At 37.7% G+C, this 18978-nt stretch overlaps 1 protein-coding gene across 1 annotated transcript in view; it reads left to right on the top strand.

Moving 5' to 3' along the window:
- Window positions 1-16618, top strand: part of LOC121378269 (glutamine-rich protein 2-like) — a 76039-nt gene extending 59421 nt beyond the window's left edge. The window contains exons 9-11 of the mRNA XM_041506351.1: window positions 3342-3458; window positions 5076-5184; window positions 14617-16618. Coding sequence (XP_041362285.1) covers window positions 3342-3458; window positions 5076-5184; window positions 14617-14733 — 343 coding nt within the window. The 3' untranslated portion in view covers window positions 14734-16618. The remainder of the gene's footprint in view (window positions 1-3341; window positions 3459-5075; window positions 5185-14616) is intronic.
- The last annotated feature ends 2360 nt before the right edge of the window (window positions 16619-18978 follow it).

Raw genomic sequence — 18978 nt, 5'->3', positions numbered from 1 at the left:
GACACCCATTTATGCTAATTTTCTTCTTTTTTGTGTGTGTGTATTTTTTTTTATGGTTTGTATGTTTGTTTCTTTTGTTGTTTTCTTCTCTTTTTTTCTTCTTTTTTTTCTTTTCCTTATTAATTCCAGTTTGGTATAACAAAAGAAAAGAAAAACATTTGGAATTAGAAATTATACTATCTCCATTTTCTTTTCTTTTATTACATACCTATTCAATCTTACTATAGTGATAAAGGCCTATGTGCAATCTGGACCGGAACTCGTTTATTTTGCGAAAGAACATACCACTCGATATATATATTCTTGCGCAAAATAAATAAATAGGAAGCGAAAACAACGTATGTGAAGTTCTGTATATATGTACGTATATTCAAAATGGATCTCTATCTAGTAGAGACAGAGTAACAAACTAATAATCATATATAATTATAAACTTTCCGAATTTATACGATTTACTGTATTCTGATTGGCTGACGTCACTAAAAAACCAAGCGTTATCCTTCCATAAACCTCATAAAAATACGTCATCACGGAAGACTAAGATCGATTGGAACTATTTTTAGCTGGATGGGCGAGAAGCCCAATGACCCAGTTCGGTGATCGTTTTACAAATAGAACAAGGAAGTGACCTGTTTTCTCGATTAAAAAAATAAGGGAAACTGGATGAGATATTCATGTTATAAATAAATAAAAATTACAATATATTTTTTATTTGTTTTTATTCTGTTAAAAAAAAACCCCAAAACATCCAATAGTATGTATACATGTATTCCTACGCTTATTTACAGAACATGGCTGACGGTAAGAATGAAAGAAATTATTTTTGAGTGTTTTAAGGTACACTTCTTGTACTGTTTGTAATTATAAGAATTGTTTCTCATTTTTTGGAATTTATCGATTTTATACCATTTGTGACTTTTATACATCGATAAATTCCTAAAAAATGAGAAACAATTCTTATATAGATTTGGATAAACTAATCAATAAAATACAATTTCAAACTTCCTAAGCAAACGAAAGTTATGGGTATTTATATCTGTTTTATTTATAAATTGATCAATGTTTTTACAAATTGAACATAAAAACAGAACATATTTGTTATTAGTCGTCTACAGGTCCAACTGGAGGGGACTGTCGGTTTCATATCCGACCTTCTGTCTGTCTGTCTCTGTCCATCCGTCTGTGCCACATATAGTTTTCTGGATGTTTTTTTCACAATGCCTTGAGAAATTGTTTTCTGAACTTTGTTTTTTGCAATGTTTCAAGGTAGAGAGCTGAAATTGTGTGTATTTCTTTATGATGTTCTGTTACTGATCAAGTTTGACTTTCATGGCACAATTTACCCATTTTGACTGAGTTATGGCCCTTGAACTTCGGAAAGAAAGAAAGAAAGAAGTGTTTTATTTAACGACGCACTCAACACATTTTATTTACGGTTATATGGCGTCAGACATATGATTAAGGACCACACAGATTTTGAGAGGAAACCCGCTGTCGCCACTACATGGGCTACTCTTCCGATTAGCAGCAAGGCATCTTTTATTTGTGCTTCCCACAGACAGGATAGCACAAACCATGGCCTTTGTTGAACCAGTTATGGATCACTGGTCGGTGCAAGTGGTTTACACCTACCCACTGAGCCTTGCGGAGCACTCACTCAGGGTTTGGAGTCGGTATCTGGATTAAAAATCCCATGCCTCGACTGGGATCCGAACCCAGTACCTATCTGCCTGTAGACCGATGGCCTACCACGACGCCACCGAGGCCGGTTTGAACTTCGGAAATACGAAAATTTGTTTTCCATATTTATTTTTTATGCAGTCACTCAAGATATTAAAATGAAATTTTGTGTATACAGGGCCGTAGCTAGCGAAAAAAATTCGGAAAGCATTATAGAAACTTCTCTTCTTAACCGTTTAAGGAGTTTTATACTATTAACTACTACGTTGATGTACTTTTATCTATAAACAGCGTTGTAGTTGTTGTTGTTGTTGTTGTTGTTGTTATAGGACTGTATACATTTATTTCTGTTTCAGGGTTAAAGTTGAAGAAATGTTGGACACCTATGCGACGGTTCGGCCATGTGGCGGACCTCATACGTTGATGTACTTTTATCTATAAACAGCGTTGTAGTTGTTGTTGTTGTTGTTATAGGACTATATACATTTATTTCTGTTTCAGGGTTAAAGTTGAAGAAATGTTGGACACCTATGCGACGGTTCGGCCATGTGGCAGACCTCATACGTTGATGTACTTTTATCTATAAACAGCGTTGTAGTTGTTGTTGTTGTTATAGGACTGTATACATTTATTTCTGTTTCAGGGTTAAAGTTGAAGAAATGTTGGACACCTATGCGACGGTTCGGCCATGTGGCAGACCTCATACGTTGATGTACTTTTATCTATAAACAGCGTTGTAGTTGTTGTTGTTGTTGTTATAGGACTGTATACATTTATTTCTGTTTCAGGGTTAAAGTTGAAGAAGTGTTGGATACCTATGCGACGGTTCGGCCATGTGGCGGACCTCATACGTTGATGTACTTTTATCTATAAACAGCGTTGTAGTTGTTGTTGTTGTTGTTATAGGACTGTATACATTTATTTCTGTTTCAGGGTTAAAGTTGAAGAAATGTTGGACACCTATGCGACGGTTCGGCCATGTGGCGGACCTCATACGTTGATGTACTTTTATCTATAAACAGCGTTGTAGTTGTAGTTGTTGTTGTTATAGGACTGTATACATTTATTTCTGTTTCAGGGTTAAAGTTGAAGAAATGTTGGACACCTATGCGACGGTTCGGCCATGTGGCGGACCTCATACGTTGATGTACTTTTATCTATAAACAGCGTTGTAGTTGTTGTTGTTGTTGTTATAGGACTATATACATTTATTTCTGTTTCAGGGTTAAAGTTGAAGAAATGTTGGACACCTATGCGACGGTTCGGCCATGTGGCAGACCTCATACGTTGATGTACTTTTATCTATAAACAGCGTTGTAGTTGTTGTTGTTGTTGTTATAGGACTGTATACATTTATTTCTGTTTCAGGGTTAAAGTTGAAGAAATGTTGGACACCTATGCGACGGTTCGGCCATGTGGCAGACCTCATACGTTGATGTACTTTTATCTATAAACAGCGTTGTAGTTGTTGTTGTTGTTGTTGTTATAGGACTGTATACATTTATTTCTGTTTCAGGGTTAAAGTTGAAGAAATGTTGGACACCTATGCGACGGTTCGGCCATGTGGCGGACCTCATACGTTGATGTACTTTTATCTATAAACAGCGTTGTAGTTGTTGTTGTTGTTGTTATAGGACTGTATACATTTATTTCTGTTTCAGGGTTAAAGTTGAAGAAATGTTGGACACCTATGCGACGGTTCGGCCATGTGGCGGACCTCATACGTTGATGTACTTGAGACCTCTTTCCAACAACAGCCAAGTAGCATACCGGCAAGCGTAAGCGAATTTTAACGACAGATTCGTTTTCCATAATCAAAGTTGAATCTTTGCACAAGATGGAGTCAAAATGACTTCCAAGAATCACTGTCAAATGAATCATCTATGGGAGGACTGCCATTCCCAGGGGATCCATTACAGGAGCTAAATTCACAAAACATCGTAACTACGTCTTATCTAGCTCTGTCGGTGGAGCACTCACCTGATCGTAGTGCTCCACGACTGATATATCAAAGGCCATGTGCTGTCCTGTCTGTGTGGAAAGTTAATATAAAATATCCCTTGCTCCTTATGGAAAATAGCAGCTCAAAGACAATGATGATTAGTGAATGCGAAGTTGTGAAGGGAGTGGTGTTGCTTAAAACACATTTAAGCGAACGAGAAGGGATGGAGGTCGTGGTGGTCAACTGCCCCCCCCCCCCCCCCCCAAGTGCTGTGAAGCAAATTTTCGCATTCCAGCTGGCCTAACAGATTTCACCGTGTATTACCATCATTCTGCTAATAATATTAGTTGTGATCCATGTAACGCTGCGTAGTTATTCATTTTTGGAACACGATATAACATTTTGGTAGTAATGCAAATATGAATATTTATTATCCAGATTCGGACATTTTCATTTAATTCAGCCTGAGGGTGATGTTCCAATTACATGACCCCCCATCCCACTCCACCCCACCCCCATTGACTTTGGCTTGTCTTCCCGTCTATGGGTAGAGCCTTTTGTGATCCCGCCGACTGTTAAGTTAAATAAATACTGACGATTGGATATTACTATTAGTTAAAGGACTGAACTAAATTTAAAATCTCATATCCACTATGAATAATATCACAATACAATAATACTGTTTAGATGATAATTATTATATCATAATACATGTGTATATATCACATGATAGTCCTATCTTGCCACATACAGGTACTATAGTCCGTTATAACAGTATTAACATATAGCATGCCTATATTAAGGCCATAGGCGTACATGTCCCCTTAAAAATGGGAGCCTGTAACCTTTGGCCTTAATATAGGCATTTACCTGTTGGCTGATCCCAAAACTGCACATGTGGCTGTAATAAATATTGTTTAAACCAAATCATCATCTAACTGTCATTTGACATGTACATTACAACTGCCTCGTACCAAAATTTACGACAATAAGCTATGCTGTATCGTGGAAAAGGCTGACGTTCGAAGGGAAAAGTTACTGTCGTGATGGTAAGTATTTAATGGTAAGATCATTTCATGGAAAGAAGCCCTGAACAGACAGACCAGATAGTTGTGTCCATGACAGCGTGCTTGAACTTCATTTGTATATAAGCACGAAAATAATTATAACTGAAAGGGAAGATGTCGGTAGAAATACTGCTGTGTCTCGTTTTACGAAGCGATCTTAGCTCTATGTTTGCCGTAAGTGCATTGCTATACCTTATGCACGTTTCGTAAAATGCGGACCTGATGAACGAAACTGAGCTGGTTGTAATGTTTGGGTGCATATAGTTGAACATGTAATCTTTAAGCCTACATATCAATATAAAAAATTGTAAATGCATTTGTAGGAAGCCACCATTATGCAAATTTGATGGGTGGTTTTTTTTTTACTTTGGACTGTCTTCTTACAGAGAGGATTCTGACGTAGGTGTTCAAGGTGTAGATGGTCATATCTACAAAGGAAGCTCTGACCATGTTCCTCCAGACGCGAAGTTGCCCACGTCAACGACACCATTACACGTGAGTAGGCAAACAAGGATACTACCTAGCCTCCGTCTAAGACTTAGCACAGATAAGGAAGGAAGTAAACGTTTTATTTAACGACGCACTCAACACATTTTATTTATGGTTATATGGCATCAGACATATGGTTAAGGACGACATACATATTGAGAGAGGAAACCTGCTGTCGCCAGTTCATGGCTACTCTTTTCGATTAGCAGCAAGTGATGTACCATCCCACAGACAGGATAGCACATACGACGGCCTTTGATGTACCAGTCGTGGTGCACTGGATGGAGCGATAAATAACCCAATGAGCCTACTGACGGGAATCAATCCCAGACCGACCGCGCATCAAGCGAGTGCTTTACCACTGGGCTACGTCCCGCCCCTTAGCACGGATAATACACCGAGTCAAATTAAAAACTTCACAATCTAAAATTTGAATAAAGTCAATGAAAGCAGGTATTTTTCATGAATAAATATTGTAATGGCAATGTCTACACTCCATTTGAAGCTCACAACTCACGTGACACGATCCATAGCACGTGCACAGCACCATTGAGGCAAAACTGGTTTTGCATGTGCCACTGGTCACGTGACTACAATAGCACACGTGTGTTCATCGTTACTTGCTCACAGTAGGCTGACACAACGAAAACACACATTAAAACGATATTTGTTACGACCTGTTTCGATGCCAGCCTTACAAATGTGCAGCGTTAACATGCCGTCGGCATGTTGCATGCGGGAACGTCAGTAGCTGACGTTGTAAAGGCTTTGGGTTGCAGTCGACGGGCAATTTATGATCTGTGGACACGAGTACAACAAACGGGCACCACAGCTGATCGCTCCCGACTGGGTAGACCACGTGTGACGTCATAGGCAGATGACCGTCATATTGTGATACGTCACCTCCGCAACCGTTTTATGAGAGCTACAGCAACCAGTAATGAACTTTTCAGACGTCGGGTGTGCGCGCAAACGATCCGAAATCGGCTGCGAACCGCTCATCACCACGCACGGGGCCCATATCCTGGACCCATTTTGACCCAGTTTCATCGACGTCAACGTCAACTGTGGGCACAACGCCACTTGCAATGGACTCAGAAGGAATGGAATAAAGTCGTGTTTAGCGAAGAATCAAGATTCACACTGCGATTTGCCGATGACAGGCAGAGGGTTTGGAGACGACGTGGTGAACCCTCCACAGACTTTGCAGGAACTTGGTGCCTCATTAGTGGAACAATGGAGCCGTATCCCTAATGCAGTCTTTACACGCATCAGGCAGTCAATGAGGAGGCGTTGTCTTGCAGTTGTGGGTACACATGGAGGGCATACGCGCTACTGAACCTGTGATCTCATCAGACGACCCTGCTTGTAAATTACCATTTTGACTGTTTGTGGTTTTGACGAATGCTGTGGGCGCATAGGACAGATTGTTGACTCAACATTTATCCTTATTCTTTCTTTCGACGTCATACAACAACAAAAAATTACCTTATTTAACACGTTCTTTTGTCATATTTGCTAATTATCCAAGATGAAACGGTTGTGAAGTTTTTAATTTGACTCAGTATATTTAACACCTGTCACTAAGCCCCGTGCTTATAAAAGTTTTTAGAGTCTTATCGGGACTCTAAAGCCTACCGCACACGAGAGCTATTAGCTAATAGCTCTTGTGTGCGGGCAATTTTGCTGAGTTTTTCGTCTCTCGTGGTCGTGAGGAAAATATCTATCGTGTTTGATATTTTTGGGCTACGTGAGCTATCAGCTGAGCTGAATTTACTAACTGACCAATGGAAACACGAACATTGCGTTAGAGTGACGTCATCGCTACAGTCGTAAGCAAAGTAGCTCAGCACTTAGCTCATCGTGTGCGGTGAAATTGTTCAGAGCTATCAGCTGAGCAAAACGTCTCAAGTAACTTTTTTGCTCAGCTGATAGCTCTCGTCTGCGATAGGCTTTAACGTCATGGCAACGTCATGCAAACTCTCTGGTTTGACATTAAAAGATTTGAGACCAGACTCTAAACTTTTACATGCACTGGCCATGAACTGGTTATATCTACATGTACTTTTGGCGAAAATGAGATAGGTCCACGGTATTGCTTTTGATGAGTTAGAATGACTTGAGCAGACCACCAAACAATATCGCCAAAATGGCAGCCATCTTGGATTTGATCACGATAACATCATCACATCAAGTCCTTCCATAGACAACAGTAAAGCGTAATTATTTTTGTAACTTCCTGCCAATTTTCATTGACATAATAAGACTAAAAGTGACCAAACCGTAAATTTGTTATCCCTACCCCATATATCTGTGAATCAAAGATAGGTTTTGAAGCCCTAATTTCAAAGTGCTGTAAAAAAAAATCCCCAAGCCCCAGACATGGGGATTTTTTTTTTGAAACACTATGGGGTGTACTGATTCAGAAAAACTGAAAAATAATTTTCTTTTACTGCTTTCCCGTAAATTTGTTTTTGCAACCAGGCTAGTATAATTTGATTATACATTATATTAAAGTCCAAACTCGGTGTTCTAGCTAACAATAAATAGAAGGGCGCGTCGCCCTGCCCGACCCCCACACCACGGTTTGTGCCTCCCTGCTACGTTAGTTGCCTGCTCTGCTATAATCCATTGCCATACAAAAATAATAAAATAATAATAATATAAAAACAGTGTTGTCACGGGTCTGTATTCCCAACTAATGGTAAGAAGACACTACGATTATTATCGGTTGTCGGGACTAATCGGCTCTTGGTTGTCGGTTAATGATTACTTTCAACTGTCGGTTGTAGCTGCATTGAAAGTGTCTTCAATGTCACTTGCAATAAATCGTATCAAAAAGGGTGAGAGAAACGATTCAAAATTTGAATCTTATGTCATAAGCAAGTGTTGGTGGTTTCACAATATCATAACCGTCAAACGATAAAAGTGGCAGTCTCTTCATACCCTGCAATACATTCCGCATATCCTATCTAATTAGAACCTGGGGGGGGGGGGGGGGGGGGGGGGGGGGGGGTTCATTTCTTCAGTCTATCAACATGGCTAATATGCATTTCGATTCAACAGAGAGGGTCGGGGGTCGTGTTTGTAGACCATTGTAAACTGATGACGAGTGTAGATTGTAGCCAGGGTTTTTTTTTTCAAGAAATACCAAATATACAGTTAGTTCAGTAGGAAAACGATTCAGTTTACAATGCACATAACCATATAGAGTTTTTAGATTTGCGGGTGTTATTGTCTATTTGATGTCGGCATATGTTTCATTTTTAACCTCAGGCTAACGCCTTCTGTCAAAAATGTCATTTGCGGGATCAAAAGTTAATAGACAATCGGTATGGTTATCGCCTAATTGGAAAGAGGCCTGTGAAATAATAAAAAAAACATTTTTTTTAAATAAGCGTAATCCTATTTGTACATTTTATTCTACAAAAATAAACTTTATTTACAGGAAAAATAATATCTAGTGCTTACCATTATGTAAAAGAAAATAGTAACTTTAATACATAAAGATGTATGAATTGTGTATTTTGTGTTGAGGTTTTGTATTCCCAACACTAATTTAAAGTTTGGATTACATGTATATAAAAAGTATTGAAATTACTTTTAACGTAACGACTGCAGGTGGGTGCGTTGCCAGTCTTAAGTGAGTGAGTAATTAGTTTAACGTGCGCATATATTACTAAGGTTTCGCACACACCTGTCACGGGCTTAGCCTCTGACTAGTCCGGGCATATGGGGGGGGGGGGGGGGGGGGTAAGTTTGAGGTGGGCGGAATTTGCATTAAAAATGTAGTAATTAGGTCAGAGACCTAGGGCCAAAATGAGCTGAAGCATTTTACTCTACCAAAATGGTTTTAAGGTGATTTGAGCAATTTGGATGGACTGCCGAAGTAAAGTGCGTCGGAATGTTTACGAAAAAATAACCATAAAATTTTGAGCCACGGCCGAAAAATTTAAAGTCTAGCTAAACCCCAAAAAAGAAGTTACCTGTCATAGGAAAGGTTGGCGACTACGGCGACGAGATGAACGTGTTGCTGAAGTGTGGCACCAGTTTCTTCCACCGGTGGGCTAACAGGGAATTGTTTTGCCAGTGTTAAAAAGCTTGATTGAGAAGTAATCCGCCTATTCTGCCACAGATAACCATAAATCACTTAAATCATTAACTCATTAAGCAACAGTTGAAAGTAGACCATCAAGATAAACTTCGTTCTTACATCGAATGCAAGGTTTATTTTAATAACTAAGTTTTAAAAGTAATTTATTATATTAGGTAGCCATTGCAAATACTCACACTAAGTTACATAACTGCTATAAACGGTCATTATAAATGCAACATTAACTGGATCCTTATAACATGACACAATGCAAACTAGCAGAACTGTTTACTTGGTGTACATGTATCTAGGTATATCTATATTTAGTAAAAACATGTCTGCAAAATCTTGTTGATGAGAGCTGTCTGGACCTTAGCCTTAATTCCGTGTCAAATCACCCAATGGGTTTAACCCCACCCACTCTGATTTTGTTGAAATTTGTTTCTAGAGAGATTTTGGCTTTAAAAAAAGAGCTTAATTTTCAAAGATGAGCTCAATAGGACCAGCGGTTTGGGTGCTACGGTCCACCCATTTTGGCAAAAATCACCAAAACTGGGCGGGGGGCCCTATATTTGAACATCTATAAATAAGTAACCACTGGTTCATTCTTGATGGGAATGGTATCTTTGGAATGGAAATTGCCCAAAGATTCCAAATCTGCCATTATGTAGATGTAAGTTAAAGTGTGATGACCTTTTGACTTTCATTTTGACTTTGAATTTGACCTTGTTGCCCTCGTGACCTTAAAATGAAAATTGGTCAAAATTATAGCCCAACATGTTTTCTACAAAATATAACAGAACTAGAGGTGTAATATTCCTCTGTAGTTCACAAAAGCAAATTGAAAAAAACAACCGTTTTCAATGCAATTTGATAATTTGAAATCCTTGGGCAATTTCCATTTAAGAGATGTCATTCCCATCAAAATTGGACCGGTGGTTACTTATTTATGGACATTCAAATATAGGGCCCCACCGCCCAGTTTTGGTGATTTTTGCCAAAATGGTCGGGCTGTAGCAGCCAAAACGCTGGTCCGATTGAGCTCATCTTTGAAAATTACGCTTTTTCACCCAAAACCACCCTAGAAACAAAATTCCAGACAAATCTGAGGGGGTGAGGTTAAAAATTCCTCTCTTTTTTGGGGTGTGGGGGGGGGGGGGGGGTGTAATTTAACATGAAATGACCCAAATATCCGTGTTTAACGTGTCAGAAATGAAATGCGGTGAACAATATTTGCAACATATCCAATTTATGTATTTGTTTATTCCTTTATTACTTTCTTTATCTTTATGTATTTCTAATAATTTATTCATTATTTTTTCATTTATAGATTTCTGTTAATTATTTCATCTATTTATTTTAATTTACATTTGTGGATGGTATTAAATGGAATAAAAACTACACATAGAAAAATTAGGATTGTAGTTACATGTATTAATTATGCCTTACTTGTGTCTATATTTAGTGGATTGGTACAATAATATTACCTATGGCCATAAATGTCTTTTTCATCAAAAACCCACATTTAAGAATAAAATTAAAAAAGTGTTTTAGAAACTGATTGACCCCTTAATCAAAAAAAAGAAAAAGGTTAGTAAATTAATGTGTGCTTCCATTTCTATACCTACATGTATGATTTTTATTAATGTAAAAACTTCGATCATATCCATCACCTAAAAACATCTGACTTGTGTAAAAATGCCCCACGATTAAATTAGCGCCCTGCTCTATCAAAAATCTAGCTAGAACACCGATAAAAAGTTCTGCTTGTCGGCTCTCAAAGTGATGTTTTTGAAATGGGATCTTCCTGTTAGCTCTGATTAGAAGATCTGTTTAAAAAACCAGTTGACTTTCATTCGACGAATTAAATAATTGTTGGCAAAAATCCCCCAGGGGCTGGATGCCTTCGGAATTACTGTTTATAGATGATGGGCACAAAATGCTGACATTTGTCACATCTGATGGAGAGAAACCAAAGTGAAGTGTAAGGTCTTTTCAGTCAGACTGACCTTCAAAACATTGTGATGAAATCAGCGTCAAACATCAATCCTGTTCCGCCCATTTTATTATTAATCACTCGCAATATACCTAACATTGTAATAGTGACAGGAATGTGTGCAAGATTCAAACTTTTTAATACCGTTGACACCCCAAACTTCAAAACGGATCAATCCGTTTTCATCCGGATAGGATACGGGTCGTGACACACTAAAAAAAAACCGGGTACCAAACCGTTTCAATCCGTTCTGGTCTCAATCCACTTATACCGTTGACACACCAAATACGATTCTGTCCAATGCGTTTCAATGGGTTTTATCTTTAGCCGATTAGTTTTAATTTTTGTTGTCTTGTTTTGTTGTGTAATGTATATATGTTGTATGATTGAATGTGTGATTGTTGCTTGGATTATGGGGGGAGGCTTATCTGGCAGTAATCCCCTCCCCGTTCCGGAAACTGCACCTTATACATGTATATAGTTCGTCTTTTTTAATTTGTTTATTATCTATTTTAAAAATAAAATAAAATAAAATATAATGTAGGTTACTGGCATGCTCGCTCATTTAATCTGTTTTATATTTTTTATCATTATTTTAACTATGTTTTAGATTTTTAATTAAACAATTATATAATTAAACAGGGCAGGTAACTGGGTTGGGACACTTTCCTAGTGACCTTCTACTAAAGCTTTAGGTCACTCTACTAGTGACCTTCTACAAATGATTGCCATGACTGGATCGAGCTGCGGTTGGACACGGTGGGGTGGGGGGTGGGGTGTGTGGTTGTGGTGCCGGTGGTTAGGTTTTTTGGGGCCATAGGGCGTAGGCGGTTTGGCCGTAGGTTTCTGTGAAAGTTCCGGCCCCACTTCTCGCCCCCTCTCCCCCCCCCCCCTTCCTCCTGGTCACACCAAGGCCCGAAATACGATTGGTAATCATTTTAAATAAATATTAAATTCAATATAACTTTTCTGTGGGCCGGGCTTACCCCTCTACCCTTTCCCTTGCCTCTGGGGACTAAATAAATGTTGTTTTTTTTTTGTGTTTTTTTTAAAATAAATTATAATGTTTGTGTTTTTACTTTTAGACTTCCCCATCTAAATTTGAATTAATTTTAAATAATTATATAGGTGTAGAGTAGGGATTTCTGTATTTCTTTTGGGAACGCATTCAAAATTATTAATGTCGACATAATATATTTACTCTTTTTGACCTCCAGTTTAAAATTTCAAAATTTTATTATAGTTAGGTTTTTCCTGCCCCGAGTCAGACCACCGATTATATCGGAGGCCGGACTGGGGATAGGCGTGCTCGAAACCATAAAGGTATGTGAGCACGTTTAAAACATATCTAATCTAATCTAATCAATCGGTACTGATCCGCATTAGGAAGCGCTGTACATTCTACAGGGTTGTGGGACACTGGGGAGTTCCTTCTCGCTCTAAAAAAATAACGAGTGACTATCCAAATCAAGCGTGTCGATAACACTTCCATCATTATGAACAGCCTTTGTACAAGCATGTTTTCAAAAGTTTTTATTTTTTTATTATTATTATTTTGTTTAATGCAAAACGGATTGACACGGTTTGATACCCGTTTTTGGTGTGTCACGACCCTATCCGGATGACGACGGATTGACACGGTTTGATACCCGTTGTTGATGTGTCACAACCCTATCGGGATGACGACGGATTGAGACTGTTTGATACCCGTTTTTGATGTGTCACGACCCTATCCGGATGACGACGGATTGATCCGTTTGGAAGTTTGGTGTGTCAACGGTAATAAAACGTATGTTGATTGAGCAACACGCTTACGGATCAGTACACTTTTGGATTCTGCTTAGCCCGAGAACTCTGACTGTAAAAGAGAGCTAGACGGACATTCGGAAGGTTATACGCTCTCATTGCAGTCGGAGACCAAGCTATGTAATTTTTTCGCAATCGCTGCCCATCAAAGATTAGTCAAAGATTCCCGCTCTAATACCACAACAATCCTATGTTTGACGTCAAATACCTTTACATCGAGCATTTTCGAGTTCCTTGATTTAAAAAATCCACATATTAATCACTAATACAAACACTACTTAAAGAAACCCGACAGCACCCACATTCAGCTAGGTAAGCTTCGGCAAACTTCGGACAGCAGAATTCTACGGTCGCTGACCTATATCGTGACGTAGTGTCACATGATCGCCTATTCAGTGATTCAGTCTTCCGAGCAGGGCCGACAATTAAAAAAAACAAAAAACGTTTTTTTGCTTAACGACACCACTGGAGCACTGATTTATTAATCATCGGCTATTGGATGTCGAACATTTGGTACTTTTGTCATAGTCTTAGAGAGGAAGCCCGCTACATTTTTCATTAGTAGCAAGGGATCTTTTATAGCATTATCCCATAGACAGGATAGCACATACCACGGCAAAATTAACGTTGGCTATGTTTTATTTAATGTGTACGAAGCCAAAACAAGGGTCCAAAAAGTGACTGTCGTCGAACTTAATAATGATGAATTCACAAATCACAACTGATAATAACAATTTGTTGACCAAAAATAAATATGTTTAATTATTGTTCTGTTCATTATTTTACTTCTATTTTTTATTTAAAATTATTTCTTGCGCGGTCCGGTTTACATCAACTTTTAATGAATGACATTGCTGAATCGGTGAATGACATTTGTAGTAAAAGTTGTGGGATGTTACTGACCTTGACATTAATTATGAATGAAAACAATAGTCCCGTTATGCTAATAAGGTCGCTGTCCAACCAATCGAAATGGACTCTGTTACCTGTTGACAAATCAAAATACAGTTTGTAATACACACCTGGTGGTGCGTACGAAATTTCTACGACACCGCTATATCTTAATCAGGAGGGTAATAAAAGCATGTTTTTAAAGGGGTTTTTTGTTTTGTTTTGTTTGGGGGTTTTGTTTGGGTTTTTGTGTGTTTTTTATGCGCTCGATGTATCGCTTCTTTGTGGCATTATTATATAAAAACAAAGTCATTTTCCACTTAACAGACCGCCTCCATTTTGCAATTGAAATGGCACATGACTTACACCATGTTATCTAACCGAACCAAAATGACCCGTTTTCGCCAATGTTCCGTTGACACACCAGAATCTAAAACCGTACTGACCCGTAACCGTGCTGCTCAATCCACATAGGTATGTTGTAACTTGAGACCAAAACGGACTGAAACAGTTTGGTACCCGTTTTTGGTGTCACGACCCGTATCCTATCCGCATGAAAACAGATTGATCCGTTTTGAAGTTTGGTGTGTTAACGGTATAATTAACAAACAAGTAAAGTAATGAAAATTGTACTGGTTATACTTTTTTCCAGTTTCGAAAACACATGTCGCCACAACCACCGTCTGTTCCAAAGGGTTCGAGTTCTCGCACAGAAGGTCGGGCGCTGACCGTAAAGTCGGTTTCACCAACAAATGATATAGCAAAGTAAGCCTCGATTGTTCTGTTTTATTCCGGCGAGCTAATCTACGTCTGAAGTTAACCAATCAGGATGAAGAACTGACATTTAATAAAGTTTAAAATTTTAATTATACTGCTTGGTCGAGTCATACGTAATTATTTATTAATTTAGTGTGTGGTTTTTTTCAGTTTGCTCATCAATCTTGTACTCGAATTATGAATAATTTTATAATACGAAATTCATGTTGGTTGTTGTATTCAAATATTTGATACAGATGTTTTAAGTGAATATTTCATCGTTATACATTATTAAAAATAACCATTATTTTATATGTTTATTATAAACACGATATATTATTCGTGAGACTTTAACTCTATATGCGTTACTGATATAAATTGTGGAATCCAGATTTGTGAAATATTATAAATATATTATGTTACATTATGTTAATCTCTTATTCACAATCATGTTAAGTAAGATTGATATGTCAGTCATATAGTTTGTAAACAATATCCTTTTTAATGTTATTCTGGGGGCTTTCTTGTGTATTCCATTTCTATGTTATTTCTTTTCTGTATTACTGTCATCATGTGTAGTTCTAGATCATTACCGTGTTGTTCATTTTTTTACTACTTGTAATATACCATTTCTATGTTTGGCTTCAGGCTGGAAAAAAAAGTGTTGAAAGAGACTATTTTAAGTCGTATGTTAAATAAAGAAATACTGATGTGTGTCAAAACAATTATTTATGCAGATACCATTTTTATACATTATAACACTCAGCTGAATGTATGTATATGCGCACCGTCTGTAACTGCCTCAGTTATGAAATTGTTTTGAATACAATTTTGTTTTCTCAGTAATGTTTTAAAAACAAAACAGTAAATATTTAGTGTAAAAGTTTCACCATCGGTATGGTATGCATATAAAAATACCTATTATTTATTTATTTTTAAATGGTCAATATTGGTGATATACTAGCGAAAATTGTAAAAGTGCTCTGAATTTACCACATCCCTGAACCATCAGGGAAATCTGTGTTATCTTCTTAGTCTGGCAGCAGAGGGGCATAATTAATCGTTTGCACTTCTGATATCTCGGTGATATTGCACTCAGTCAAGATGGTTTCTTCAATCAAGGACCGAGCAGTGATTGATATGCATGCGAATGTAGAAAGCTTTACTCCTGAGTTACTGGAAGCTCGCATCACTGTAGGTATTTTAAAGGATGTAGTATTGCAAAATGCTAGTGTGGTTTGCACACTCTCAACTATTTCGGCGATATTAGCATTCCTCGATCAGATGTAATAAACCAAGATAAGGTGTTTGTTTAGTATGCTATAGTCACTCATAGTCTTAATCTCTCTTTTTCGGTGAAAAGGTGAATGAAATCCACAAGCATTAGATCCAACTACATAACGTTGGTCTCGAGAAGGGACTTCTTAATTTCTTGTACCAAATGCCGTCTCTGATGATATTTCAATGCCTTCAAAAGAGTTGCTAAAATTGATGAAGTGATCATGTGACTGTTAATCTTCACAAATGTTGTTGCAACAGTTCCAACCAGGAATTTACTGAGTTCTGCTTATGCGAAGGTGGCTAGGCTTGTTTCATTGAAAGGACCATGTAAGATGAAGGTACAAAAAACTAAACAAACAAACCACAAAAACAAAACCCACTATAACTGAGAAATTTGTGTCGGGCTAAATATGTAATCTCTGCTGCTGGACTATGCTTGATATGTAAAATATTATACACATCCACCAAGTAGTGGTAATACTATAAAAGAAACATATAACAAACATGTCCAATTATTTCAAAGTAAACATATATTTTAAAAATAATAAATAAATATTACTTCTATGCTACAATATGTGATGATAGCTTAACGTTTTGAAATAAACATTTGCAGAATGCTTTGGGTTTTGTTGCTTTTTTTTGTTATTTCCATGTACGCTTGTATTCAAAGTAGTTTTGTTATCACAGAAACTAATATTAATATCCTTGAGTCTCAATGTAACAGAGGGCGGGATATATGGATCGTCCTTAGACTGCCTTTTCTCGTCCCAACCAACTCTACGCGACATTTAGATCAAAGGTATGCTCTGTTTTGTCGGTAGCAGGCAGTGGCAGCGGTGGATTTCCTCTCTTTTTCTCTGTCGGTGAAATGTCAAAATACCATAATATATGTTGGATACCAAATAACCGTAGTAAAAAATGTGTTGAGGTGTCGATAAACTCGGTAAAAAAAAACTAATATTCTGTGTCCGGTAACATACCATTTATCGTATGTATTATGGTTGTTTAAAGATACATTCAACTCGTTTCGCTCACCAAATATATCAGAGAAATCTCTAAATACTTTCAAGTAATTACATTACCTGAAATGGCATTTGGGTGATCGGCTGGCAATCATCTAGTATTTTTTTGTGCATGGAAGATAATCGAAGGTGTTTGGCTATCATAGCTGATTCAAGACATGGATGGCCGAACATGGTACAAAAACAACACTAAGAATGCCGATGACCCATGTTGGAACATACATGTTTTTCTCGTTGCGCAAGAGGTCAAGTGTCGCACTCTCAAGCAAAAATATTTTTAAAAAATCAGTTAAAATACATTTAATCTTGCAATGAGTTTGAAGAACTCAAACTGAGGAAGGATGCTTAGGCAGTCTTGGATCACTTGTTTTCAAAAAGAAAGACCATCATGGAACTGATGTCATTGGGCATAGTTTCTGGATTACTTTTAGAGATACACACTTGTACACCAGGCCATCAAGTTTTCCTCGTTTGAGAAATAATGTTGAACGCATAAGGACATGATGTTGTCAGTGTTGCTGTTCACCTTTCCAGAAACGCAATTATTGTTTGGATAAAGGATAAACATAGTGGCACTACATGAAGTACAACCTAGAAAACAGTCGTGGTTTTCGTTACAATCTGTCAGCACCCACTCTCTCGCAATTGCTAATATACGATAGTATTAGGGGAACATGTTTTACACGTATCACTAGGCACAGTCCAGAATCGAAAAGACAAAAGACGATCTATTTAGTTATAAAGATCTGTAGCAATGGTCTTCTAAGCATATCCACCTGTATTATGTCTAAAATCAAGTGTACAACAAATATTGTAACAACTTGTTAAATAGTGTGTACCCTATGGACAAAAACGGTAGCGGTCCATAATATAGCATACATTGACGACTGACACGAATAGAGTATACTTCTAATACTGTTCTAGATAAACCTTTAGCAACCACCAGCAAGAAAACACTGGCGTGGGGGGGGGGGGGGGGGGGGTGCAATGCTCCTTCCAGTCATACATCTTGTATATTTTTATATTTTCTGTCGTCTCATCACACGTGTAAATGCAGGAATTAACAGATTTTGAAAAAATTTGCCCCTCCTATGTGGGTGGCCCCAAATCCTGATTACGTCCATGCTTACTTCTAAAACAATCAAGAGGAATATATTCTACATATAATTTCTGCAGCTATAAATTTAATCTAAAAAACATGCAAAATATGAAATGTACGTTAGACTACATATCTATTTATCCATATCCCGTCTAAGTAGGCCTATTGTTTAACCCAGCTAAGCACCATTTAGAACAAAGCACCATTTAGAAATCCTGATCGATCCATGTATGCAATGTTTTGTGTGTGCAGCATGCATCACAAAATTATAAAAGAAATAGCTTGAATCACCAAAGGCAGTTTACACATATTTAATCTGCAGACATTGTAGGCAGCAGACTACCTCCTGCATTATCGTCTTCCAAAATGTCCACCATTTTCAAGGACAAATCTGTGTATACAACACTTGAAAGAATATGCAGGTGGCTATTTTGAACCTCCCCCCCAAAAAAACAAAACGAAAAAAAACAAAACAAAAACATGTTGGCCTCGCCCACATTTGCAAATGTCACACTTTATCACTGATAATGATTCTAACTTTCTGCCAAGTTTAAAGCAACAAAACAGTGTACGTCTATTTTAAAGATTTGTCACGACTTACAATGGTGGCCATTCTGTGAAAAGAAAGAAAGAAATGTTTTATTTAACGACACACTCAACACATTTTATTTACGGTTATATTGCGTCAGACATATGGTTAAGGACCACACAGATTCTAAGAGGAAACCCGCTGTCGCCACTACATGGGCTACTCTTCCGATTAGCAGCAAGGGATCTTTTATTTGCGCTTCCCTTCTGTGAAAAAGCACTCTGTGATCTATAAAACTCCCGAAGATTTGTCACGAATCTTTCATGA

This window comes from Gigantopelta aegis, chromosome 8 (assembly GCF_016097555.1).
Source record: "Gigantopelta aegis isolate Gae_Host chromosome 8, Gae_host_genome, whole genome shotgun sequence".
NCBI classification, from domain to species: Eukaryota; Metazoa; Mollusca; class Gastropoda; order Neomphalida; family Peltospiridae; genus Gigantopelta; species Gigantopelta aegis.
The sequence above is the reverse complement of the archived record's forward strand: the minus strand, read 5'-3'. Positions and strand labels throughout refer to the sequence as shown.